This window comes from Larimichthys crocea, chromosome VI (genome assembly GCF_000972845.2).
Source record: "Larimichthys crocea isolate SSNF chromosome VI, L_crocea_2.0, whole genome shotgun sequence".
NCBI lineage: Eukaryota > Metazoa > Chordata > Actinopteri > Sciaenidae > Larimichthys > Larimichthys crocea.
Window position 1 is genome coordinate 23,228,606 of NC_040016.1, and position 25,000 is coordinate 23,253,605.

The 25,000-nt window shown below is 49.2% G+C and overlaps 4 protein-coding genes, 2 non-coding genes and 1 pseudogene across 9 annotated transcripts in view; 3 read left to right on the forward strand and 4 right to left on the reverse strand.

Annotated features, from left to right (window-relative positions):
• Positions 1 to 5,381, forward strand: part of LOC109137142 (probable palmitoyltransferase ZDHHC14) — a gene marked incomplete at its 5' end in the record, with an annotated part of 6,875 nt that extends 1,494 nt beyond the window's left edge. Inside the window, 8 exons of the mRNA XM_027279458.1 lie at positions 47 to 207; positions 1,138 to 1,281; positions 1,419 to 1,556; positions 2,522 to 2,570; positions 2,913 to 3,015; positions 3,103 to 3,212; positions 3,348 to 3,453; positions 3,550 to 5,381. Coding sequence (XP_027135259.1) covers positions 47 to 207; positions 1,138 to 1,281; positions 1,419 to 1,556; positions 2,522 to 2,570; positions 2,913 to 3,015; positions 3,103 to 3,212; positions 3,348 to 3,453; positions 3,550 to 3,984 — 1,246 coding nt within the window. The remainder of the gene's footprint in view (positions 1 to 46; positions 208 to 1,137; positions 1,282 to 1,418; positions 1,557 to 2,521; positions 2,571 to 2,912; positions 3,016 to 3,102; positions 3,213 to 3,347; positions 3,454 to 3,549) is intronic.
• Positions 5,382 to 5,583: 202 nt separating this feature from the next.
• Positions 5,584 to 9,993, forward strand: LOC104938413 (ribonucleoside-diphosphate reductase subunit M2). 3 transcript variants are annotated; one of them, XM_027279308.1, is made up of 11 exons: positions 5,584 to 5,720; positions 6,362 to 6,465; positions 6,703 to 6,771; positions 6,997 to 7,137; positions 7,372 to 7,488; positions 7,628 to 7,761; positions 7,868 to 7,962; positions 8,043 to 8,176; positions 8,257 to 8,361; positions 8,557 to 8,670; positions 8,993 to 9,503. In XM_027279308.1, the coding sequence occupies exons 2-11, from the start codon at positions 6,376 to 6,378 to the stop codon at positions 9,143 to 9,145; spliced, it is 1,152 nt and encodes a 383-aa protein (XP_027135109.1). In that variant the 5' UTR covers positions 5,584 to 5,720; positions 6,362 to 6,375; the 3' UTR covers positions 9,146 to 9,503. The 3 variants fall into 3 exon arrangements, 2 of the variants coding, with proteins under 2 accessions (XP_027135109.1, XP_027135107.1); XR_003462459.1 differs by lacking the exon at positions 5,584 to 5,720 and adding an exon at positions 9,753 to 9,993 and having other exon boundaries at positions 8,993 to 9,201; XM_027279306.1 differs by lacking the exon at positions 5,584 to 5,720 and having other exon boundaries at positions 8,993 to 9,148; positions 9,179 to 9,503.
• Positions 8,739 to 8,877, forward strand: LOC113745950 (small nucleolar RNA SNORD94). Its single transcript, XR_003462533.1, has one exon. It is a non-coding gene; the product is annotated as a small nucleolar RNA SNORD94 (small nucleolar RNA).
• Positions 9,994 to 11,071: 1,078 nt separating the features above from the next.
• On the reverse strand, positions 11,072 to 15,408 carry LOC113745857 (galectin-8-like). 2 transcript variants are annotated; one of them, XM_027279310.1, is made up of 9 exons: positions 15,237 to 15,408; positions 14,290 to 14,378; positions 14,010 to 14,220; positions 13,804 to 13,923; positions 13,679 to 13,729; positions 12,736 to 12,753; positions 12,410 to 12,498; positions 12,114 to 12,279; positions 11,072 to 12,039 (listed from the first exon to the last, which is right to left on the reverse strand). In XM_027279310.1, the coding sequence occupies exons 1-9, from the start codon at positions 15,273 to 15,275 to the stop codon at positions 11,890 to 11,892; spliced, it is 933 nt and encodes a 310-aa protein (XP_027135111.1). In that variant the 5' UTR covers positions 15,276 to 15,408; the 3' UTR covers positions 11,072 to 11,889. The 2 variants fall into 2 exon arrangements, with proteins under 2 accessions (XP_027135111.1, XP_027135112.1); XM_027279311.1 differs by lacking the exon at positions 12,736 to 12,753.
• Positions 15,409 to 16,541: 1,133 nt separating this feature from the next.
• On the reverse strand, positions 16,542 to 19,327 carry LOC113745890 (ribonucleoside-diphosphate reductase subunit M2-like; annotated as a pseudogene).
• On the reverse strand, positions 16,916 to 17,053 carry LOC113745948 (small nucleolar RNA SNORD94). Its single transcript, XR_003462531.1, has one exon. It is a non-coding gene; the product is annotated as a small nucleolar RNA SNORD94 (small nucleolar RNA).
• A 2,126-nt stretch (positions 19,328 to 21,453) lies between the features above and the next one.
• klf11a (Kruppel like factor 11a) overlaps positions 21,454 to 25,000 on the reverse strand; it is a 5,523-nt gene continuing 1,976 nt past the window's right edge. Inside the window, exons 2-4 of the mRNA XM_010754932.3 lie at positions 23,648 to 23,869; positions 22,668 to 23,565; positions 21,454 to 22,571 (exon numbers count right to left, since the gene is read on the reverse strand). Of these exons, the coding sequence (XP_010753234.2) occupies positions 22,276 to 22,571; positions 22,668 to 23,565; positions 23,648 to 23,860 (1,407 nt within the window). The 5' untranslated portion in view covers positions 23,861 to 23,869 and the 3' untranslated portion in view covers positions 21,454 to 22,275. The remainder of the gene's footprint in view (positions 22,572 to 22,667; positions 23,566 to 23,647; positions 23,870 to 25,000) is intronic.

Genomic DNA, 25,000 nt, shown 5'->3' on the forward strand with positions numbered 1-25,000 from the left:
GTCGCCTCCCGTTCACTTTCATTGGTCTCTTGTCGTGTGTCCTCAGCTGTCCCTTCCTGGCATCCAACCTGACCCCGGCCATCCCGGCGGTCGGCGGCGTCCTCTTCGTCTTCGTGATGGGGATGCTGTTCAGGGCGAGCTTCACCGACCCCGGCGTTCTGCCCCGAGCCACGCCGGATGAGGCCACCGACCTGGAGAGGCAGATCGGTAACCGTGGCAACACACACACACACACACACACACACACACACACACACACACACCATCGGATGTCAGCAAAAAAATGTGTTCACTAATGATGCTGAGTCATGACAGGACGTCGCTCACCGGGAAGTTTCCATAGAAACCGAACGTCACCGTCGAAGCTCGCTGATCTATTTTTGATTATTTATTTATTTATTTATTTATTTTTATGTTGAGTCAGCGCAGAGCGCCCAAAGGTAACTATGGGCAGCTGTACTCGAGTATTTGAGGACAGAGCTTAGTCAGACCCTCCAGGAATTCACAATGTTGCGATTTGCAACTTCAGCACAACTTCAGTGAATCCCTGTGAATTCAGGGCGGTGTTGCAGTTTTAACCAATCACCGCGTTTTTTCCGCAACTTCCGCCCAGTCGTCAGGCCGCACGGTGCGGGAGGATCCCCTCGTGGGACCTCTCCCTGGTGCATTTCCTCCGTGGCGGTGCGCCGCGACCGGCTCTGGGTCGGCTTGGAAAGGCTCGGGGGTGAAGGTGGCTCGTGGCTCTGGCTGCGAGCTTTACAGCGCCCGCCCGCCTGGACCTCGCCACTTCCCGGGGCCGTGGACTTTGTGCTCGCTGCGTCCTCTCCTTCCCCCAAAATCGCAACAAAAATGTAAAAAGCAACTTTCACTGCAATCTTTTTGAAAACCTCATGCACCATCAGGCATTTTAGGCTGCAACTGTTTCAAAAACGGCCGTGAAATCCTGGTGGGACCGCTTAGCCAGGACTTCACGTAGAGTTGTGTATCATCTGCGTAGAAGTGATGGCAAACACCACAACGCAGCTTTCTCTTAGTTTTTTTGTATGTATTTGATCCATGTTGGTGTTTGTTTGTTTGTTTGTTTGTTTGTTTGTTTGTTTGTTTGTTTGTTTGTTTGTTTGTGTCGTGTGTCTTCAGACTCGGCCGGCTGCTCCAGGCCGCCTCCTCGGACCAGAGAGGTTCTGATCAACGGACAAACGGTCAAACTGAAATACTGTTTCACCTGCAAGATCTTCAGACCTCCGCGAGCGTCACACTGCAGCCTGTGTGACAACTGTGTCGGTCAGTCTAACAGTGAGCACAGCAGCTGGGTTTCTGGGTTTGGGTCCTGGCGTCCCGGCTGAGCCCGGTTCTGCTGCATGCTATCGGCAGCTTCAGTCCGTCACAGAGAGCTGAAGCTGAATGTTGGTTTGTTTCAGAGCGCTTCGACCATCACTGTCCGTGGGTGGGGAACTGCGTCGGACGGAGGAACTACCGCTTCTTCTACCTGTTCATCCTCTCGCTCTCCTTCCTCACCATCTTCATCTTCGCCTTCGTCATCACGCACGTCATCCTCAGTGAGTAACACCGCCGCCTCCACACTGTGTGCTGTGATTCATTGATTGATTCCTTCATGAAAACACTTCAGCTGCAGTGTTCATCTGCAGAGCTGCACTTGGATCATAGTTAGTTTGAGCTCACAGGCAGCACGATGGTCGTATCAAAGGTCAGTCAGGTCAGTGTGTGCTGCAGCAGCTTCTCATCTGGTTAATGGATCAAACATCGACCGCCCGCAGCCCCGCCCACCGCCCTGTGATTGACAGGCTGTCAGAGCGAGGCTGAGGCTGCAGTCTGTTTCCTGTCAGCCATCGGTCAACACGTCCTGCAGTCAGACGACATGTTTTACTCTTCGCTCTCTTCTCCTCTGCCATTATCCCACTCGCCCAGCTCCAGTCCCAATCTCCTTTGTGAGCTTACACAAGCTAACGTTAGCTCAGAACAACCGACAACAGAGTCCAAAGTCAAAGCTAATGTTACTGCAGAGCACGTCAGATATGTTGTCAGAGTCTTTAGCTGGCATAAGAAAGGGAGCTAACATGAGCTAACAGCAGCTAACAGACTGAGCTAACAGCAGCTACAGTTGGCATCAGTCAGTCTGTATGTAGGAGGACATGTCTGTGTCATGTATCTGTATTGATCACATATTGAGTCAGATTATTGATTTGGTGTTTCTGAACTTGTCCTCTGTCTCTTCCCGTCCCGCCTCGTTGACCTGATTCTCTGCTGATGTTGTTTTTCAGTCTCTGAGATTCTGCAGTCAGATCGGACTAACAAGCAGCAGCCTGTCTGAGATCAGCAGCGTCTCCGTCCCAACACTGCGCCGCTTGTTTTCTGTTTTTAGCCGCCGAGCTATAAAAAGCTGCAGCACGCCGTCCTCACTTTGATCCACGCCGTGTAAATTTAGACTTCTGAGCTGAAGCTCGCCGTGTTTACGCTCCGACGAGACGGGACAACTTCTGATTTCATGTTTCTGTCTCTGCAGGATCAAACCGGACCGGCTTCCTGAGCGCACTCAAAGACAGCCCGGCCAGATATCCTTTATGATCCCCCGATACGTCCATGATGCTCCGATATGTCCATGATGCCCCGATACGTCCATGATCCCACGATACGTCCATGATGCCCGATACGTCCATGATCCCCTGATACGTCCATGATGTCCAATACGTCCATGATGCTCCGATATGTCCATGATGCCCCGATACGTCCATGATCCCACGATACGTCCATGATGCCCGATACGTCCATGATGCCCCGATACGTCCATGATGTCCAATACGTCCATGATGCCTGATACGTCCATGATATGTTAAACAATGATGAAATGTTTCCTGAGCATTGCCTGAAGGTTTGTCCTTGACTCTGCTCTGCACCGTCCTCGAGGTGGTCGTCTGTTTCTTCTCCGTCTGGTCCATCGTCGGTCTGTCGGGGTTCCACACCTACCTGATCAGCTCCAACCAGACCACTAACGAGGACGTGAGTACACACCTGAGGTCCGAGGACTCCAGGTGGACCTTTATGTTTAACGCTCTTCTCTCTCTTTCTGTCCTGGTCCTGGTCCAGATTAAAGGGTCCTGGTCCACTAAGCGAGGGAAGGATAACTACAACCCGTACAGCTATGGGAACATCCTGACCAACTGCTGCGCTGCTCTGTGTGGACCTCTGCCACCGAGGTCAGTACAACCACTGAGGGACTCAGGACTAACTTAAGACTATTTAAAGACTAAACACAAAGCTTGAATTAGTTCAGTGACACAGCTGATGGTGTCCACCATGTGGAACTGTCCCTTTAATGCTGTTTGTGTCAGTTTGATTGACAGGCGAGGTCTGATCCAGTCCGACACACCGCAGACCGTCTCCCACTCCAACGGGACCAGCAGCAGCTACGCCTCCACTCAGCTCCGCAGTCACATGGTGGGTGGAGAAGGACATTGGTGCTGGTGTGTTACATGGACCAGAGGACATCATGCTAACACAGCTGTCTGTCTCTGTCTCTGTCTGTCTCCTCAGTGCGATCAGGATCAGTGCATCCAGAGCACTAAGTTCGTCCTCCAGGCTGCAGCCACCCCGCTGCTGCACAGTGACCCTGTCATCCTGGCTCCTCTGCCGGGGAAGACCTCCACACTGGGGGGCCCCTGCGCCTACCTGGCCCCCTCCCAGCCCTCGCTTCCCTCCTGCGGGGGAGATGTCCTGATGCTGAGGGACGCCACCGCTGACTCCCACTGCCACCACCACCTCCACCATCACCACCATCACCACCACCACTTCGTCAGCCCGGAGGAGACGCCGTGCACCACGCCGCAGGGCGCCCTGCCCTGCCCCGCCCACCTACACCTACACCCACACCTACCTGTCCCCACCCCCGCCACCCTGTACGACCCCGTCAGTCAGGACGCTCTGCACGAGGACTCGGTCAGAGGGCTCGTTAAACTCAGCTCCGTCTGAACTTAACGAGTCACGAGACTTCAGTCCTTCACGTCCGCGTCTTCATCCACGTTCAACAAAAACACCAGAAACTAAAAATGTCCACTAAAGACAGAACAAGACAGAACAAGACAGAACAAGACAGAACAAGACAGAAGCCCTCTGGAGCTTCATTCACTGTCGACTTTCTCTGGTTTCATTTCGTCTTCGTCAGATTTTAAACTATCTGTAGTCATAGAGATGATGATTGATGATGAATCCAGAGGGTTTCAAACAGACGTCAGAAAAAAGACAGTTAAGATAATTTTCTATTTATAAGAACAAGAAGGTTTTCTCAGCGTTACGTGCAGGACTGAAGCCAGATGTAGTCCACCTCCTCCACCTCCTCCTCCACCTCCTCCACCACCTCTCTCCTCATGATGACACAAACAGAACATTTGATCCAGAATAAGCTACTCCGGTGCCAAACGGACGGTCGGACCGGGACCAAAGTGTTTTCTTATTTTAGCCAATGAAGCGTCCGACTGAAGCGACTGTTGACCGAGCTCGCCAACGCGGCGTCAGGTTTCATTCCATTCTGTGGACCGGACCGACGGTTTGATCCGAAGCAGCATCACTGCCAGATGTTCAGCAGAGTTCAAAGAGCCGTCTCCTTCAGGACGTCAGCTCGTCTCCGCGATTCATTCACAAAGACTTTACGAGTTTACGTGAAAATGTCTTCAGGTTCAAATGGAACGTTAACGAACCACACCGAGGTCACGTGACCCCAGCTGATAAACAGCTTTAATGAAATCTGTCATTTTTAAAGTTTAAAGAAACTTTCACACGAGTTTTATGTCGTGAAGTGACGACTCAGTCTGCGTTCAAACCCATGAAACTTTATTTAAAACACTGAAGTGTCGATGATGTTGGAGTTCAGAGACGTCTTTAAAAGTCAAAGATTTGAATTCTTAATTATCGTGTGTTCGTTTAGTTAAACGCTTCATCAGTCACTGAAATCTGAATTTTTTAATTTCATAAATAAAATCTGTGACGATAATCGACAGTTAACGATGAATCAAATGAAACAAACGTCACAGACTCACTTTATTAAAATTGTATTGACTGTTTTGAATAAACAAACTTGTAATGATCTAGTTTGGTTTTCATTGGTTGGTCACATTAATGAATGATCTTAGTAAATCACGTTAATGACGCGCTGTTCCTGTCGACCTGAGCGCTGCCTTCTGGGAATTGTAGGCTTCAAACTACAGCAGCTTCAAAGAGGTGACCTCGTCGTGATGATGTAATGTTTTCTGATTGGACAGTTGATGTCTCTAACTGATTTCAATAAAAGACTTTTTCAAAGACGTCTGTTTGTTTGAAGATGTATGGTCCTCTCAGGTGTCGCAGGTGTTCATCCAGGCCACCAGGTGGCGCCTCTGACTGTGACGTACACTTACAGGCTGTGTCGTTGTCTCTCCAAACAGCCAATCAGAGCTCTCGCTCTTCAGCAGAAACCCGGAAACAGTTTGTTACGTCAGCGCTTCACCTGCAGAGAATCCTGACGTGTCTCCAGGTTCAGAGAGAATGAGGCTGATACCTGAACAGGTGTGAGGTCCAACACGTGATGACGAACACTGAGCAGGTTTCATTGCTGATGTACCGGGCCGTGTTCCGGTGACGTCAGCGTCTAACATGTCGGATTAAAAACGTCCTGTCTGCTCCTCACCTGTCCATGTAAAACACCTGCACGTGCAGCGTCACGGCGACACGAGGTGTGTAAACATGTTTGTTTGTTTTGTGTTTTTGGCGCGAAATCTGTACGTGACAACGCGTCAGAGTGTAAACAAAGAAAAGCGCGGCGGCGGGAAACAAACCAACAATGACCGCTTTAATGAGACTTCATGTCGGACTCATTAACACTAATGAGAGCTGATCAAGGTGTGCTGACGTCATCCGTGTGTGTTTCATCTTCAGTTTAACAGCTGATTTATTTCCAGATGAAACATTTTGGCGCTTTATCTGCTGATGACGTCAGATCCTGTTTTTATAAATGAGTCATTAACGCTGATCAACACTTTAATGACACTGTGACAAGTTACCGGGAGCTCGGTGTGAACGTTGTTTTAACGTTCTCTGAGCGTTTGATACAAACCGACACTTTTGAATTTCCCGCAGTGCTTCAGGCGGCACGTGAGCAGCTCCTCTGACCTGATTGGCTCCGTCGCAGCGTCACTTTTAAAGAGCCAGCACGAGCTGCGATCCTATTGGCCGGCCGCGTTCTAGCGCCAAGATTTCAATAAAAGGGCTCGCGGACAGCAGCAGCCGCTCAGTGTGTCCGCCGCTCGCGCTGCTTCTGTCACCTCACGCGCTTTTACTTTGTTAACTTGTCTTTTATTTTTCTGTCCGGCGGAAGTCGAAGAAGTCAAAATGCTTTCTCCTCGCGCCCCTCTGTCCGTGCAGACCGGAAACACCGTCAGCAGTGAGATGAGCAACATGTCGCTGGACAAAGAGAACACGGTGAGTGCACGAGCGCGGGAAAACTGCGGAGTCATGCTGCGTTCAAAGACCGCGGGAAGTTACGGCCCCGCTGCTTTTCAGAGTAAAAGTCCGGAGTGTGTGTGTGAGCCGGCTGGTGACGTCACGTTTCCCGCTCTAACTGTGTGTGTGTGTGTGTGTGTGTGTGTGTGTGTGTGTGTGTGTGTGTGTGTGTGTGTGTGTGTGTGTGTGTGTCTGTCTGTCTGTCTTTCCTTTCAGCCTCCGAGCCTGAACTCGACCCGCATCTTGGCGTCTAAAACCGCGCGAAAAATCTTGGCGGATCCTGCGGTGAGTGCGTGAACACACACACACACACACACACACACACACACACACGGCGGCTCAGCTGTCTGACCGGAAGCTCCGGCTCGGTTCTGAATGTTTGTTCTTGTGTCTGGACTTCATGAAGCTGCTGATCCAGAATCAGTTCAGTCTGTGGAGCCGTGCAGTGTTTGTCGTGTGTTCGAGCCCTCCATGACTGTGTGTGTGTGTGTGTGTGTGTGTGTGTTACAGCCCAAAGCTGTGAAGAAGAGCGAGGAGGAGGAGCCTCTCCTGAAGGAAAACCCTCGCCGCTTCGTCATCTTTCCCATCCAGTACCACGACATCTGGCAGATGTACAAGAAGGCCGAGGCGTCCTTCTGGACCGCAGAGGAGGTCAGTGTGTGTGTGTGTGTGTGTGTGTGTGTGTGTGTGTGTGTGGCGTGAACGTGGTCTTGTGTGTCTGTGGCGTGAACGTGGTCTCGTGTGTCTCGGGCGTGAACGTGGTCTCGTGTGTCTCGGGCGTGAACGTGGTCTCGTGTGTCTCGGGCGTGAACGTGGTCTTGTGTGTCTGTGGCGTGAACGTGGTCCCGTGTGTCTCGGGCGTGAACATGGTCTCGTGTGTCTCAGGTGGACCTGTCCAAGGACCTGCAGCACTGGGAGTCTCTGAAGGACGAGGAGCGGTACTTCATCTCTCACGTGTTGGCGTTCTTCGCCGCCAGTGACGGCATCGTCAACGAGAACCTGGTGAGGACGAGCGTCAGTCAGAGATTTGAGTCTGAGCTTCACACACGTTTGTTTCAGTCCTCGAAGCGTTGACACAACGCTCTGGTTGAGTTGTTTTAACGTTCCCCACCTGTCGTGTCGTTGTCCGTGTCACCACCAGGTGGAGCGCTTCACACAGGAAGTTCAGGTGACGGAGGCGCGCTGTTTCTACGGTTTCCAGATCGCCATGGAGAACATCCACTCAGAGATGTACAGCCTGCTGATCAACACCTACATCAGGGAGCCCAAAGAGAGGTGAGGACTGTTAGTGGACTCTGCTGGTCTGTGCTGGACTCTGCTGGTCTGTGCTGGACTCTGCTGGTCTGGTCTGGTGTGTGACGGTGCGTTCACTGACCCACAGAGAATACCTGTTCAACGCCATCGAGACTCTGCCGTGCGTGAAGAAGAAGGCCGACTGGGCGATCAACTGGATCGGCAACAAGAGCGCCAACTACGGTAAGCTGCTGGCTCCGCCTCCTGCCGATCAGCTGACGTGCTGATCTCCTGTCAGGTATTGATCGTGACTCTTCCTCCAGGAGAGCGCGTGGTGGCCTTCGCCGCCGTGGAGGGAATCTTCTTCTCTGGTTCCTTCGCTGCCATCTTCTGGCTGAAGAAGAGAGGCCTGATGCCCGGCCTGACCTTCTCCAACGAGCTCATCAGCAGAGACGAGGTCATTACATCATCATGATGTCATCACGACTCATCGCTTTGCTGTCAGAGTGTGTGTGTGTGACGCTGTGTGTGTTTCAGGGTCTGCACTGCGACTTCGCCTGTCTGATGTTCAAACATCTCGTCAACAAGCCGTCGACAGAAACCGTCACCAACATCATCAAGAACGCCGTGAAGATCGAGCAGGTCTGTCTGTCTGTGACCTGTCTGTCTGTGACCTGTCTGTGGTGGTCTGACTGGTCTGTGGTGGTCTGACTGGTCTGTGGTGGTCTGTCTGTCTGGTCTGTGCTGGTCTGTCTGGTCTGTGCTGGTCTGTCTGGTCTGTGGTGGTCTGTCTGGTCTGTGCTGGTCTGACTGGTCTGTGCTGGTCTTGGTGTTCAGGAGTTCCTGACGGAGGCTCTGCCGGTGAAGCTGATCGGGATGAACTGTGAGCTGATGAAGCAGTACATCGAGTTTGTAGCTGACCGGCTGATGCTGGAGCTCGGCTTCTCCAAGGTAAACACATCAACACAACCACAGCTCCAGTACCAGGGTCGGCTCTGCCGGGCCGGGCCGGGGTCGGCTCTGTGATGATGAGAGGCGCAGGGGTACGGACCTCAGCCAATGATGGGGGCTGAGTGCTGCTGCTGACGCTCTGATTGGAGGACGAGTGGTTCACCGCCAGGCGAGCAGCAGCACGATACAGACGCCGGTCTGAACAGAGCCGCCTCACACGGGTCACTTCCTGTCCACGCTTTAGTCGTCAGCTGACCAACACAGAAACTCTTTGATCGCTGAACGCAGTTTGTTTGACGTGTTCTGATCCGTGTCCTCGTAGATCTACCGGGTGGAGAACCCGTTCGACTTCATGGAGAACATTTCTCTGGAGGGAAAGACCAACTTCTTCGAGAAGCGGGTCGGAGAGTACCAGAGGATGGGCGTCATGTCCGGACCCACGGACAACACCTTCAGGCTGGACGCAGACTTCTGAGGGCCGAGCTGGACCGAGCCGGGCCGAGCTGGACCGAGCTGGACCGAGCCGGGCCGAGCCGTTCGCAGTGTGGCGGACTGCAGGAGGACACTACAGGAAGTGGTTTCACCTGACGGTGGACATGGTTATTTATCTGACGGGTGGTTGGATAATCAATGAGCTCTTCAGCCAATCAGACGGCGGCAGGGGGCACTGCAGCCCGAGGATCCGCCCACAAACTGCTGAGTCATCAAACAGAACTCTGTTTGGATCAGAACCTGCTTTTATTCTGGACTTTTATGAATCTGCTACATTAGTACGTTTTATAACAGCACGTGTTTTTATTGTTTTAGTTTCTTCTAATAAATTTAAAACTGAAGTTTGTCGGCTCGGTATGTGATGTCTACATGTGTGGTTCCCACCCTGAAGGAGCCGCAGTGCATCATGGGAAGTGACGGCAGGTTGTGACTTAACATAAAGTTAAAGACACGAGCTCCAACACGCCGTGGGTCAGAGGTCAACATCAGTGAGCTGAGCGACTGAGTTTATTATGCTGAACTCTGAACTCTGAACAATAACAGGCTGAAGTCGGGCTGACGCTGGCTGAAGTCGGGCTGACGCTGGCTGAAGCCGGGCCGAGCTGTTCTTCCGTTGAAACACTCAAGATCCACCTCGTCTACGACGGTGGTACTCTACCTCTGCCCCAGTGCATGCTGGGATTGGAAAAAAGTTTTAGGTGTTTTTACAGTTTGTAAATAAATGTAAACTTAATTAACTTTAAACTTTTCGATGTTAGTTTAAAATGTACAGATTGTTTTAGTGCCGACTTTGTATTAAACAGTTTTTAAATTAAAAGCTGAAAAATGAAACGACTCCTTTTTCTTTTCAGAATCAACGTAGAACACCTGCTGTACGAGACACACCTCTAAAGAATTTTAACACCTGTCAGACTTTATGAATTTTAATATTTCATAATTTACATATGAGCATTGAAGCCGTGCAGGATCATACTGGTTTCATGAGACGCACTTCTTTTTAAATCAAATTTGAACCATTCTTCATATTTTAAAAACGTTTAATACATTGAACACCCACATCTTATTTTGAAAAGCGGAAGTGTCCACACACTGCAGTAAGCAGAAAATATTGGAGCGTCTGGCTCCGTGTGTTGGACTTTTGGGGTTTTTGGGTCATTTCCAGGGTTCGCATTTGAACGAACTCCTCCTAGGGATTTCATCCGATGTGCTTGAAACTTGCCGTGTGTGTTCTCAAGGCCTCGACAATGAAAAGTTATCAAAATCACAACTTTTTATCAGAGGGCGTGGCCGTGACGGAGCGTCAAAGTCAACGATGCCGATTTTGTTTTGAAAAAAAAAAAAAAAAGACTCCATTGACTTTTGGGCTGATTTTCGGGCAAAAGTGTGCGGCTATCATATACTTTGTCAGAGCTGTCTGAAACTTGTTATGATTGTTAAGACCAATATTATGCACAATTCGGCTGCATAATTAATGAGGGGGCGGGGCAAAAGCGCTCTACAGCGCCCCCTGGAATTTTTCTTTGGAACAGCCCCGCCACAGTTTTGGACACAGAGTCACGAAACTCAGCCGAATTGCAGAACCTGGCAAGACCTACAAGAAAGTCTCAGGCAATGGGCTAAGACTGAACAGGAAGCGAGATATTTGAGAATGAAAATCGCCGTTTTCTGTGTTTCGGCCTGGTTGACAAAGGGTCATGTTTGAACGAACTCCTCCTAGGGACTTTATCTCATTGACTTCAAACTTGGTAGGAGTGTTCATATAGAATCCCTGAGTAAAAGTTATCAAAATGATGAATTTTGGGGAAACTGTGTGGGCGTGGCGCTCTATGCACATTTCCACATGCGCACATCTGCGAGCTGCTTGCAGCTTTAATCATGAAAATGAAACATGACACGTTAACACTTTCACTCAGTGGAAAAGATTTTATTTCATTTTTCATTTATTTTTTCACTTTTTTCGAAATATTTTTTAAAGTAATCTATTACTTTAAAAAGTAAACTATTACTTTTCACTTCACGTCGTCATTGTCACCACCGGTGTCATCACGTTCATCACCATCGTCGTCGTCTGTTTCTTCACGGTGACGTCACACAGGAACTTTAAATAAAAAGTTTTCCTCAGAGTTCAGTGGAAACACTTTTTGAATTTACTCAGATTACTTTCGAAAATAATTAAATGAAAAAATGTAACATTGGCTTCTTCAACAGGTAACAAGCAAATTGAATTGATCAATGTTTAAACAGTATGGAAATGATTCTGATGATGATGATGGGAAAAGAATCAAACAAAGAAACAATTCAGATCAACTTTATTGATCCACAGCAGCTCACAATCAACAAGGTGGATCAGGAAATCAATGTTAGCATCCTGGAGCTTCAGCTGGTCGAGTGGACCGCCCCGGTTCTGACTCCAAAAATCAAAAAAAAAAAAAAAGTGAAAAAAAGATTGGAATAACTAGATTACTTTAAAAGTAATATATTACTTTGGGGTGGATTGCTGGAGTCAGTCTGTGAGACGATTTTTTTCAGATTTTTGATGCACAGAAACGTTCTTCGATCGTTAGTTTAATGTTGCATCAACGTGTTTCTGCGATGTTTGAACGAGGTTTGTTCAAATATGTAAATGAGTAAACACACCCATCATGCACTCTGTTTCATGCAGAGTTAGTAAAGATTGGTTTTCATGGCGTGCTCATCCTTCATTACATGTTAGTGAAGTCTCAGAGTTCAGAGGATCTCCACGTTCACCAGCGTGACATCTCCCAGCACCTCCACCTGTGTGATCCGGCTCAGGTCCTGGACCCGGTACTTGTAGTCCAGCTGGTGAATCCCATTAACAGCGACTTTGAAGTGCTGAGGGTCGCAGAGGACGATGATCTGCAGAGAAACACAGCGAGCTGTAGAAAAGTCAGGATTAAAGAGGAGTTGAAAGCTGTGGCGGACTGTGCTACCTCGTAGTACTGTCCTCCCCTGAACGGGAACGAGGACAACTTCCTCTCCTCGGGGCCCCAACACTCGGACAGGAAGGAGTTCCTGACGAAGACGCCTTTTTTCAGACGAGGGTTCAGATGAAGAGCGATGTCGCTGCTGCCGGAAACTCGAAGATTCACACAGAAGCTGAAACACAAACATTGAAATGTAACGTCTGTGACCTCCCGTTGACCCACAGACCTGTGATCAGGTTTTCCCTCTGGTGTCTACATTTATCACAGTGTGTTCACACTCAGGTGTGTTGAGGTGTTGTTACCTTTGTGCCTGCTCAGTAGTTTCCACTTTAACAGCGATACTGCGTCCGACACTCAGACCTTTAACCAGCTCACCTCTGAAGGGAACGCTCTGCAGGAAACCAAAAGAAATGATTCAAAGACTGAAGAAAAAACAGACTGCACAGACACCAACAATGATTAATAAATGAACCCATGAACAGAACTGTGATGAACGTGTGAATAAATGTTTTAATAAAACACACACCTTTATGTCTGTTCTATCTGTGTGGTTCCCACCCTCATGTTGAATACACATTTACAATATAAACCTGAACTACATTCACCAGCATGCAACAGTGACACTCACCTGCTCACCTGTTATTGGCTGGAGAATAAAAAAACGAAATGATTAAAATCAGTTGCAGTAAAAAGTTCAACAAAGATCAATGTTCAGTACTTTGGTTTAATTATCGTTATGAGGTTCTCTCTCACAGACATCCATAACAGCAGCAGCTGTTACAACAAAGAAACTCTAAACTGTAAATAAATGTAGAGTGTGTCTGACAGACATTATTACTGACTCTGCAGCAGCACAGAGACTTAAAGTCAGTCAAAGGCAGCTTGAGGTTGCCGAGCAACCAGGGTCAGCTGCAGGTCAGAGCAATTAACTGCAGCTGTGCTCTGTCTGTGTGTGAGTGACTGCTGAGAGACACAGAAAATCTCTAAATGAAGCCCCTCCAACTAGTGGACACTAATGCCAAACGGTAGGTGGTATCAAAAAGCCCAAATGACCGTGAGCATCCTCATCTTGTCGACCATGTGAATGCTGAATTTCAGTGTGTGAAGTTAAAAAATGTGACCTGGGGAGAGAGAGAAAGAACAGGTGCCCCGTGCTCCTTTGGGAAATTTCTCCTCTCCAGTTTACATGGGAGTAGATGGGGCTGTCGGTGGGTGATCCTGGAGCATCAGTGTGTCTCCGGCCAAAACTATAAGTCTGACAGCTTCAGCAGTGATATCGCTGCGTAGCCCACGAATTTTCCTACGTTTCTATGTAGAAATTATTTCTGTAGAGTGACATTTGTGACCACGAGAGCCGTTTGCAAATGTATTTTTTGACAAATGTTTCTCTCCCTCTCCACTCTAGCTCTGGAACATTCTACCAACACACACACATTGTAAACGTTGTCGTGTTTTGGTGAAACTCTAGAAAAGTCGTTTTTTGTGTATGTGTGTAGCTGGAACAGGTAACAATAATCAGTATGGATAGTGCAGGAACACACGATCGACCAATCACAAACGATGATACTTACTTTGATCTCTGACTGCAGACTGTTCAGACTGGCTGCAGGAGAGACTGAAGTCTGAAAACAACAACGACACATCAGCTAACCACCAGCAAACGTTCAGCTAACATTCAGCAAACGTTCTGACTCACGGCTCTCGGCAGCACTCCGATAGCTTCCACTTGGACTTTTCCGGATATGGACAGCGTGTCGACTCGCTCGAGCTCCACTCGGTGTTTGTACTCCAACAGGTGAGCTCCGTTCACTGCCACCTGCAGGACAGAAGAGGCACTGCAGTCACACATCGATCCTTCCATTAGGTATCGATCGGAAGCTCGTCTCGTCTCTCGTCTCTCACCTTAAACTTGTCTTCCAGGACGAGGACGATGATCTCAAACGGCGCTCCGGCAGCGAGCGGCAGCTGGTACAGGATCTCCTCGCGGCCCCAGCGCTCGTCCCGCAGCGTGTTGCAGACGACGCACGGCGAGCGTTTGAACCTCGGGTTGAAGTGAAACGCCACGTCGGCTCTCGGCTTCACGCTGCTGCCGCACGTGAAGTCCACCTGGAACCTGCAGAGGGACGACAGGTGAGACAGGTAACCAGGCATCATTGGACTGCTCTCAGTGAGGTCACCTCACCTGTCCGAGTCCGATGGCACCGAGCCTTTAATCAGAACCATCTCCCCCGGCAGCAACCCGCCCTGGATCGTCCCGGAGAACGGGATCATCTGCAGAGAAGACGAGAAAACACTGAGCATCCGTCCTCTTGTCCTACACACTCGTCCTACACCCTCGTCCTCTTGTCCTAGCACTCATCCTCTTGTCTTACATCCTCGTCCTCTTGTCCTACACACTCGTCCTCTTGTCCTAGCACTCGTCCTCTTGTCCTAGCACTCGTCCTCTTGTCCTACACCCTCGTCCTCTTGTCCTACACCCTCGTCCTCTTGTCCTAGCACTCGTCCTCCACGCTTTGTGACGGCGTTACCTCCTTTCTTAACACAGGAAGCAGTGAGGCTCGTTTCCTCCGTCAGGATTCAAACAGTGACTCAGCTCATTTCACTCAGTGACGAAGCAGAACAGAATACTGGACCGGACCCAGGACTCTGCAGTCCATCAGAACCAGAACCTTCTGCTGCTGACCTCATCGACCAGGCCCGGACCGTTGCGCTGACGTTAGATTAACGTTATGTTAACGTTACATTAGCGCAGCCTTGATTTAACAAAGTGTTCAGCTCTTTTCATCTTAAAACATTTGGATTATTTTATTTGTTTATAAACAAACTGTTAATTAACGTGAATGACGTCAGACAGTTAATTAGTTAATTAAAACATTCAGCTCATGTTGAATCAGCTGATTAGTTTAATACTGAATCACATGATTCAGATCAAGTCTGAACATGAACTATGAAAGACCGCAGCGAGCCGAACCGAGCCGAGCCGAACCGGTCCGAAGTGCACCAACAGGGCGGAAGTCCTGTCAGAGGAATCAGCTGACCTGAGTTTATGACTTAATTAAACATGAGCTGGGAAACTCTCTCATGTTTCCGACACGTCGCAGACAGTCGCAGAGTCGCAGACAGTCTTACCGGGCTCCTGAAGGTCTGTCGCGGCTCCGGTGGAGACATGTTACCGATGTTACCGATGTTACCGACAAACAGCTGAGCGACTTTGAACCGCTTCACTTCCGCGAGGAGACGTCTCGAGGATGAGACAGAAGGCGGCAAACTGTCCGCGCGCACATCCGGTTTGTTTGATGTTTTCCATCAGCGTCATGACGCAGCAGCGCGGTGACGTAACTGTCCTGACGGCAGTCAGCTGATCCAAACAAAAACAATAACACGAGTCAACCCGGGTTATGTTAATTTAATACCAGGTTTTATTTTTATATATATATATCCTGGTATTAAATTATATATATATATATATTTGTTTTTTGTTGCTTGTATACTGGAGTATTGTAATAAAAAATAATTCCCCCTGGGATTAGTAAGCTCTCAATTCATTAATACATATATATATATATATTTATATATATATATATATATATCTATATATATAATATAAATATAAATATATATTATTATTCCATAAAAAGTTTGCTTAATATTTATAAAAATATTTCAAACCTCTTTGCTGTCAGTGAAATATTAAAGTGTGTTTGTGAGATTCAGCTGTATGGAGCCAAAAAGATGAAAGTTTTGATTAAAACACTAAAAATTGATATTAAAGTTTTAGATATTAGTCAATAAAAAACAAAAGTAGAGTATGTAAGCTCAGAGTGAACTTTCATTTGAAGCTTCTCCGTCAGCCCGACTTCAGCCAGCGTCAGCCCGACTTCAGCCAGCGTCAGCCCGACTTCAGCCAGCGTCAGCCCGACTTCAGCCAGCGTCAGCCCGACTTCAGCCAGCGTCAGCCCGACTTCAGCCAGCGTCAGCCCGACTTCAGCCTGTTATTGTTCAGAGTTCAGAGTTCAGCATAATAAACTCAGTCGCTCAGCTCACTGATGTTGACCTCTGACCCACGGCGTGTTGGAGCTCGGGTCTTTAACTTTATGTTAGTCACAACCTGCCGTCACTTCCCATGATGCACTGCGGCTCCTTCAGGTGGGAACCACACATGTAGACATCACATACCGAGCCGACAAACTTCAGTTTTAAATTTATTAGAAGAAACCTAAAACCATAAAAAACACGTGCTGTTATAAACGTACTAATGTAGCAGATTCTAAAAGTCCAGAATAAAAGCAGGTTCTGATCCAAACAGAGTTCTGTTTGATGACTCAGCAGTTTGTGGGCGGATCCTCGGGCTGCAGTGCCCCCTGCCGCCGTCTGATTGGCTGAAGAGCTCATTGATTATCCAACCACCCGTCAGATAAATAACCATGTCCACCGTCAGGTGAAAACCACTTCCTGTAGTGTCCTCCTGCAGTCCGCCACACTGCGAACGGCTCGGCCCGGCTCGGTCCCGCTCGGTCCAGCTCGGCCCGGCTCGGTCCAGCTCGGCCTCAGAAGTCTGCGTCCAGCCTGAGGTGTTGTCCGTGGGTCGGACATGACGCCCATCCTCTGGTACTCTCCGACCGCTTCTCGAAGAAGTTGGTCTTTCCCTCCAGAGAATGTTCTCCATGAAGTTGAACGGGTTCTCCACCCGGTAGATCTACGAGGACACGGATCGAAACACGTCAAAAAAAACTGCGTTCAGCGATCAAGGTTTCTGTGTTGGTCGCTGACGACTAAAGCGTGGACAGGAAGTGACCCGGTGAGGCGGCTCTGTTCAGACCGGCGTCTGTATCGTGCTGCTGCTCGCCTGGCGGTGAACCACTCGTCCTCCAATCAGAGCGTCGCAGCAGCACTCAGCCCCCATCATTGGCTGAGGTCCGTACCCCTGCGCCTCTCATCATCACAGAGCCGACCCCGGCCCGGCCCGGCCCGGCAGAGCCGACCCACGTACTGGAGCTGTGGTTGTGTTGATGTGTTTACCTTGGAGAAGCCGAGCTCCAGCATCAGCCGGTCACTACAAACTCGATGTACTGCTTCATCAGCTCACAGTTATCCCGATCAGCTTCACCGGCAGAGCCTCCGTCAGGAACTCCTGAACACCAGACCAGCACAGACCAGTCCGACCAGCACAGACCAGTCAGACCAGTCAGACCAGCACAGACCAGACAGACCACAGACCAGTCAGACCAGCAAAGACCAGCAGACCAGCACGACCACCACCGCCACCACAGACCGTCAGACCACCACAGACCAGACAGACAGGTCAGACAGACCGACGGTCACAGACAGCAGACAGGTCCCAGACAGACGACCGGCACAGACAGAGACAGGTCACAGACAGACAGACCTGCTCGATCTTCACGGCGTTCTTGATGATGTTGGTGACGGTTTCTGTCGACGGCTTGTTGCGAGATGTTTGAACATCAGACAGGCGAAGTCGCAGTGCAGACCCTGAAACACACACAGCGTCACACACACACACTGACAGCAAGCGATGAGTCGTGATGATCATGATGATGTAATGACCTCGTCTCTGCTGATGAGCTCGTTGGAGAAGGTCAGGCCGGGCATCGGCCTCTCTTCTTCAGCCAGAGATGGCAGCGAAGGGACCAGAGAAGAGATTCCCTCCACGGCGGCGAAGGCCACCACGCGCTCTCCTGGAGGAGAGTCACGATCAATACCTGACCGGAGATCAGCACGTCAGCTGATCGGCAGGAGGCGGACCAGCAGCTTACCGTAGTTGGCGCTCTTGTTGCCGATCCAGTTGATCGCCCAGTCGGCCTTCTTCTTCACGCACGGCAGAGTCTCGATGTCGTTGAACAGGTATTCTTGTGGGTCAGTGAACGCACCGTCACACACCAGACCAGACCAGCAGAGTCCAGCACAGACCAGCAGAGTCAGCACAGACCAGCAGAGTCCACTAACAGTCCTCACCTCTCTTTGGGCTCCCTGATGTAGGTGTTGATCAGCAGGCTGTACATCTCTGAGTGGATGTTCTCCATGGCGATCTGGAACCGTAGAAACAGCGCGCCTCCGTCACCTGAACTTCCTGTGTGAAGCGCTCCACCTGGTGGTGACACGGACAACGACACGACAGGTGGGGAACGTTAAAACAACTCAACCAGAGCGTTGTGTCAACGCTTCGAGGACTGAAACAAACGTGTGTGAAGTCAGACTCAAATCTCTGACTGACGCTCGTCCTCCCCAGTTCTCGTTGACGATGCCGTCACTGGCGGCGAAGAACGCCAACACGTGAGAGATGAAGTACCGCTCCTCGTCCTTCAGAGACTCCCAGTGCTGCAGGTCCTTGGACAGGTCCACCTGAGACACACGAGACCACGTTCACGCCCGAGACACACGAGACCACGTTCATGCCACACACACACGGGACCACGTTCACGCCACACACCACACACACACACACACACACACACACACACACACACACACACAACACACACTGACCTCCTCTGCGGTCCAGAAGGACGCCTCGGCCTTCTTGTACATCTGCCAGATGTCGTGGTACTGGATGGGAAAGATGACGAAGCGGCGAGGGTTTTCCTTCAGGAGAGGCTCCTCCTCCTCGCTCTTCTTCACAGCTTTGGGCTGTAACACACACACACACACACACACACACACACACACACACACACACACACACACACAGTCATGGAGGGCTCGAACACACGACAAACACTGCACGGCTCCACAGACTGAACTGATTCTGGATCAGCAGCTTCATGAAGTCCAGACACAAGAACAAACATTCAGAACCGAGCCGGAGCTTCCGGTCAGACAGCTGAGCCGCCGTGTGTGTGTGTGTGTGTGTGTGTGTGTGTGTGTGTGTGTTCACGCACTCACCGCAGGATCCGCCAAGATTTTTCGCGCGGTTTTAGACGCCAAGATGCGGGTCGGTTCAGGCTCGGAGGCTGAAGGAAAGACAGACAGACAGACACACACACACACACACACACACACACACACACACACACACACACACACACACACACACACACACAGTTAGAGCGGGAAACGTGACGTCACCAGCCGGCTCACACACACACTCCGGACTTTTACTCTGAAAGCAGCGGGGCCGTAACTTCCCGCGGTCTTTGAACGCAGCATGACTCCGCAGTTTTCCCGCGTCGTGCACTCACCGTGTTTCTCTTGTCCAGCGACATGTTGCTCATCTCACTGCTGACGGTGTTTCGGTCTGCACGGACAGAGGGGCCGAGGAGAAAGCATTTTGACTTCTTCGACTTCCGCCGGACAGAAAATAAAAGACAAGTTAACAAAGTAAAAGCGCGTGAGGTGACCGAAGCAGCGCGAGCGGGGCGACACACTGGCGGCGCTGCTGCTGTCCGCGAGCCCTTTTATTGAATCTTGCGCTAGAACGCGGCCGGCCAATAGGATCGCAGCTCGTGCTGGCTCTTTAAAAGTGACGCTGCGACGAGCCAATCAGGTCAGAGGAGCTGCTCACGTGCCGCCTGAAGCACTGCGGGAAATTCAAAAGTGTCGGTTTGTATCAAACGCTCAGAGAACGTTAAAACAACGTTCACACCGAGCTCCCGGTAACTTGTCACGTGTCATTAAAGTGTTGTCAGCGTTAATGACTCATTTATAAAAACAGGATCTGACGTCATCAGCAGATAAAGCGCCAAAATGTTTCATCTGGAAATAAATCAGCTGTTAAACTGAAGATGAAACACACGCGGATGACGTCACAGCGGATTAAATGTTTAGTTATATTCGTGTCTTTATAATCATATTCCATATTAAAGTCTGGGTTATTTCTGGAATATATCCGGTTTGTTTCCCGCCGCCGCCCTTTTCGGGCTTTAACGTCACAGCAACAATTTAGCGCCCAAATCACATTTTAAACAGTATGAGCATACTCTACATGTGTCACGTGTCATTCGTGTTCTAACATCAAACACTATATATATAAATGTCCAACAACAACAACAACAACAATAGTCTTTGATCATTTAATGTTCCCTCTAAGTAATCAGCTGTTTCCGGTGAGGGAGCGGCTGATTGGCTGCTCGGGGAGAACCACACACACACGCCCGTGGAAGTGGGTCACCTGTGAGAGGCGCCAACGAGCGGCGGAAATGAGAATGCACGGCAACAATATTGAAGATCAATCAAAGATAAATCAATAAATAATAAATAAACCTCAGATGTTTCCGTCAACTTGAACTAAGATCATATTCTCTATATGATCTTCTTATGGAGGCACACACAGAGAATAAAAACAGCTGTTACAAATCTGAATTCAGAAATATAACAAGAAATTAACCGACAGTGTAGAAAGTTAAATGTAGAACATAAAATCAAAACTGAAAAATACAAGTGTTGTTTTGTATCTTTGCAAATATATATCTATATATATATATATATATATATATTATATATAAGATATATATATATCTATATATATATATATAATAATGATTGAACGTGTCTGTAGGTTAACGTCCCTCCCTCCTGCAGCGCCTCTCCCGGCCTCACGGTGTCGCTGCGGCTCCGCGCGCTCTTTATTTATTTAAATGTTGATTCATTCTCTTTGGCTGCTGAATGTCGGTCAGTAAGGCAAGTGGGCGGTACCTCCGACATGACGGCGTCCTCTCCCATTGGTCACACCCCCTGAGCGCTGGCCCCTGATTGGCTGATCGTTGTTACCGGGTGGTGTGAGGAGAGAGAGAGAGGACCGGTTGTATAACACGTAACGGCGGGAACGGGAGGAACCGAGAGGAGCTCGACAACCGGGACAAAGAGTGTTTACATAAAACAAGCCGCCTCTGCAGGCACGTGCACGTCCCTGACCTGAATTCATACATGAAGCCAGGTCGTCCAGGTTTTAGACAGTCTGTGGGGACGTCACGGAGACTACGTCCAGGTTTTAGACAGTCTGCGGGGACGTCACAGAGACTATGTCCAGGTTTTAGACTAATAACTAATAAGGTGCAAAGTAACTAAGTACATTTACTCGGATACTGTACCATTTTGAGGTATTTTAATAATGAGCAGCAGAAAAACAGAATTAGCCACAGTTAGCATAGCAATGATGCTAATCCGTGACAAACTTGTAGTCCAGTGAGAGAGAAGAAACTACAAACATGTCCTGGTGGTAAACTTTTATTATAAAAGCCATGTTCTTCAGCATCGCTTACAGGCAAATGTTCAGACATGGATTATTTCGATATAAGCCGTTATTATTAAGAATAACATTTAATAACATGAGGTATCTTCTTACTGGCTACACTATGGGCCAAATCAAGACTGAATAAAAAAACAGCACGTGTTCCTCAACCAAGGTTTATTAAATAATAATAATAATGTGTAAAGCAAAGAGAGTAGGTAGTATCACAGTGAGGAATACTGACATTTTTAAAATATCAAGAAATCGTACTGTCAATAAATGCAGATCGAATACACGGAACATTCATATAGATATCAATATATTTACAGTATTTACAGTCAGACAAACGGAACCTTTAAGCTAATAATAGAAGCACGGTACAGAGGCTTTGGCAAAATAAAAAGAGTGCATACATGGTGCTAAACATTTACACGTGAAGTAAACATGATTATACACGGAGAGAGTACAAAAACAAGCGAGATCTGAAAAAATCCAGTGCAATGTCAGGTTTCTGTTGTTTCTGTCCATGGATGAGTAGCAGCCTGCCGCCTTCCTGTTCCTCCTCTTCCTCCTGCGGTGAGTTTGTGGTTGGTGGGTTTAAAATGTCCTGAGCAGGGCGGGAAACTCGCTCCGTCCTCCGCGACCCGGCTTCGTCTACATGACTCAGAAACCTTCACACACTGTGGCATGTTCACAGGAGGATGAACCCTCCTGACGGTAGCTTTTAAAAACACCTGAACTAACTCAGGATAACTGGAAAACGATTAAACTCTAAAACTAATGAATGAAGCCAAGCTACATGCCGTGTTTGTTCGTGTAAACGAAGCCGGAGTCTGGCGACCGTCCTCGCGGTGTTCCCCGGCCCGGTCTGATTTGTAGAAAAGATCCTCCTGATGTGGAGCTGATTGAAACGTCCAGTCACAGTTTAACCTGGAAGTGTCTGGTTGGCGGTCGCCCCCCACCCGAGGTCCTGAGTTGAGTCCTTTAGTTGGCTGTGGGGACCAGCATGCCGACAGGAAGTGCAGAGCCTCTGTTTTGGCTCTTGGACAGGGCCACTTTGTTGAGGTCCCGGGTTTCGGCGGGCCACGAGGACGCTCTCTTGGTGGTCATGTGCCGCCGGGCATGTTTGGTCAAGTGGTCACTGCGCATGAAGCGCCGGTCGCACACGTTGCAGACGAACTTCTTCTCGCCGGTGTGTGTCCGGCGGTGGCGTGAAAGCTCGTCGGAGCGGGCGAACTTTTTGTCGCAGCCCTCCCAGTGACAGCTGAACGGCTTCTCACCTACAGAAGAGGAAGAAGAAGAAGAAAGGATGGACGGTTACTCACATTTTTCAGGTTAGGGTGAACAGGAAGTGAGGTTGTGTTGCATGTCCCTACCTGTGTGTGTGCGCAGGTGCGCCTTCAGGTGCGAGCTCTTGAAGTAGGTCTTCTTGCAGCCAGGGAAGTTGCAGACATAGTTTCGTCGGCGGGAGAAGTCGGCCTGCGAGGCACCGCCGCTTGCTCCCGTTGGCATGTAAACGGGGGCTGGGGCGAGGGGGAGGAGCTTGGTGTTGCCCAGAGTCATGACAGTCTGTGGGCCCTGCGGCGGCTGCGACACGGGAGGCTGGGGGACCACGAACATCACGGTCCCTTGCGGCACGGCGGAGCTCACCAGCAGAGGCTGGGCGAAGCTGGAAGGAGACTGGGGCAGGATGGGCTTCGGACCGCCCTGAGTCTGCACCTGAACTGGAGCCTGGACGAAGGCGGAGATCATCCCGGTCCGGCTGCTCACTGGGAACACCTGGCAGAGGACCGGAGAGGAGGATACCGGAGAGGAAGAGGAGGAGGAGGAAGACAGCGGGGAGGAGTGAGGAGGCGACACTGAGGAGGGAGGAGACAGCGGGCTGTCGGGAGGTCTGTCCTTGTCCTCTGGAAGTGTCTGTGGAAGTCCCAGCGGAGGAGGCGTGGAGGTCTCTGTTGGCTGGGTGGTGGCGGTGGTGGGAGGTGGAGCAACACTGAGGCGGTCGGCAGTGTGGCGGATGACGCTGGTGGCCATCGCTCTGCTGGGTGGAGCCACACAGGACGACTCCGCCTGAGGTGGAAGTGCTGAGGTCTCTGAAGTGAAGGGGGATGACGGGGGACGAGGGAGGCCGGCGTGGGAGTCGCTGAGGAGGGTGGAGATGGAGGCAGGGCGTGGTAAGACTGGTCTGGAGGCAGGGGTCAAAGCGGAAGTGGTGGTGAGGACAGCGATGGTGGAGGCTTCGGCAAAGCTCGGACTGTGAGGTGGAGTCATGCACTGACGGAGAACAAAACCAGTTTCAATGAATGAATCAACAGAACTTCAGTGTCAAGTTGAATTGATTAGCAATGTTCTTTACCAGCGAGGACAGAGCAATCAGGTCTTTGGGAGCGTCCCCGCCCTCTGGATGGAGATGGATGGAGTCACAGGAGTCGGAGGTGGGCGTCAGTGGGCGGGGTTTGTGCGACCTCTGACCCCAGAAGCTCATGCTGACGAGCGCCTCAGCGGCCTCCAGGTCGTGGTACTCCACGCACGGCTTCAGCTCCATGGTCGTCACCTGCCGGCCGTCCATACGGTCAACCTGAGAAAGAACAACGAGGTCAACAACTGAACTCAACCTGAGGACGTTTTGGCACCATTTTGCTCCCTTAAATCTTCAGTAAATCGACATTTTTAGGTAAGGAGATGTTTCCAAAAACAAAAGAAAGTCTTTCTGAGCAGAGACCGGGAAACAAACCCAGGTTTAGTGGATGATCTCACTCTGAGTCAGGTCAAGTTTCAGGTTTGATTTGATTAACAAGGCGAGGTCTGAAACGTTAAATATATCCTGATGGTACAGTATGAGGTCATCACGAACACTACAGATTGTATGTACATTAACGCACCATAAACCTTTAACTCTTACACAGCATGGGATCCCAAATGGCTTCATGACATGTCTGTAATTTATAAGATTTACAGATGATGGCATTTAAATGACATCTCCTGTTCACAGCAACATTAAATAGGAGTTGGGATCCCAAATGTGTCCCCTCATGAAAATGTCCTGCTCTGTTATCAAGTTAACACGTCTTCCTTTTATAATGATATTATATAATCATAATGATATAAGGATCCTAAATGTGTCCTTGGCTCATTGTGATCAGAAAAATCACTTATATAAACAAGTTGGGATCCCAAATGCATTTGATTGAGCTCCCAAATCATTGAAATAAGTCATTTTGCGTCCAGAGTTAGACAGCTACTGAACAAATGCTCTCCTTCCTTTTACAGCAACATTCAATAGGAGCTGGGATCCCAAATGGCTTTCTGGATTCTCTAATGAATAAAACTGTCTTGGTGCTCTGTCCCAAATGTGTCCTCTGCTATAACACTCTGTGATGTGTTCAAACAATTGTTTTTAGGGATTCAAAATGTGCTCTGCTCTGAGTGCCCATTTAACAAGATACAAAAAGTTACTTTAAATTTTTTATTTAAAATAAACGTCCTGTCTTTTACAATATCAAGTCGTTTGGATGAATAGATAAAAAAGTTACTTGAAATTAGTTGGGATGCCAAATGTGTCTGGTTCCTAAAGATTCAAAAATGCATATTTTTTTCTTTTGTGTCCAGTATTTGACAAGTAAAGTGACAAATGTTTTCTTCGTCCTTTCACAGCAATAGTAAAATAGGAGGTGGGATGCCAAATGGTGGCTACTTTTCTCAGAATAAA

Excerpts from the sequence above, each read along its gene's own strand:
- LOC104938413 (XM_027279308.1), top strand. The coding sequence starts at position 6,376 with ATGCTTTCTCCTCGCGCCCCTCTGTCCGTGCAGACCGGAAACACCGTC. Across the intron at positions 6,466-6,702 it reads CGCTGGACAAAGAGAACACG|CCTCCGAGCCTGAACTCGAC; the intron begins GTGAGTGCACGA and ends CTTTCCTTTCAG. Across the intron at positions 8,177-8,256 it reads AGCTCATCAGCAGAGACGAG|GGTCTGCACTGCGACTTCGC; the intron begins GTCATTACATCA and ends TGTGTGTTTCAG.
- LOC113745857 (XM_027279310.1), bottom strand. The coding sequence starts at position 15,275 with ATGTCTCCACCGGAGCCGCGACAGACCTTCAGGAGCCCG. Across the intron at positions 13,730-13,803 it reads TCGGAGTGCTGCCGAGAGCC|ACTTCAGTCTCTCCTGCAGC; the intron begins GTGAGTCAGAAC and ends TGTTGTTTTCAG. Across the intron at positions 12,040-12,113 it reads GGGGAGGACAGTACTACGAG|ATCATCGTCCTCTGCGACCC; the intron begins GTAGCACAGTCC and ends GTTTCTCTGCAG.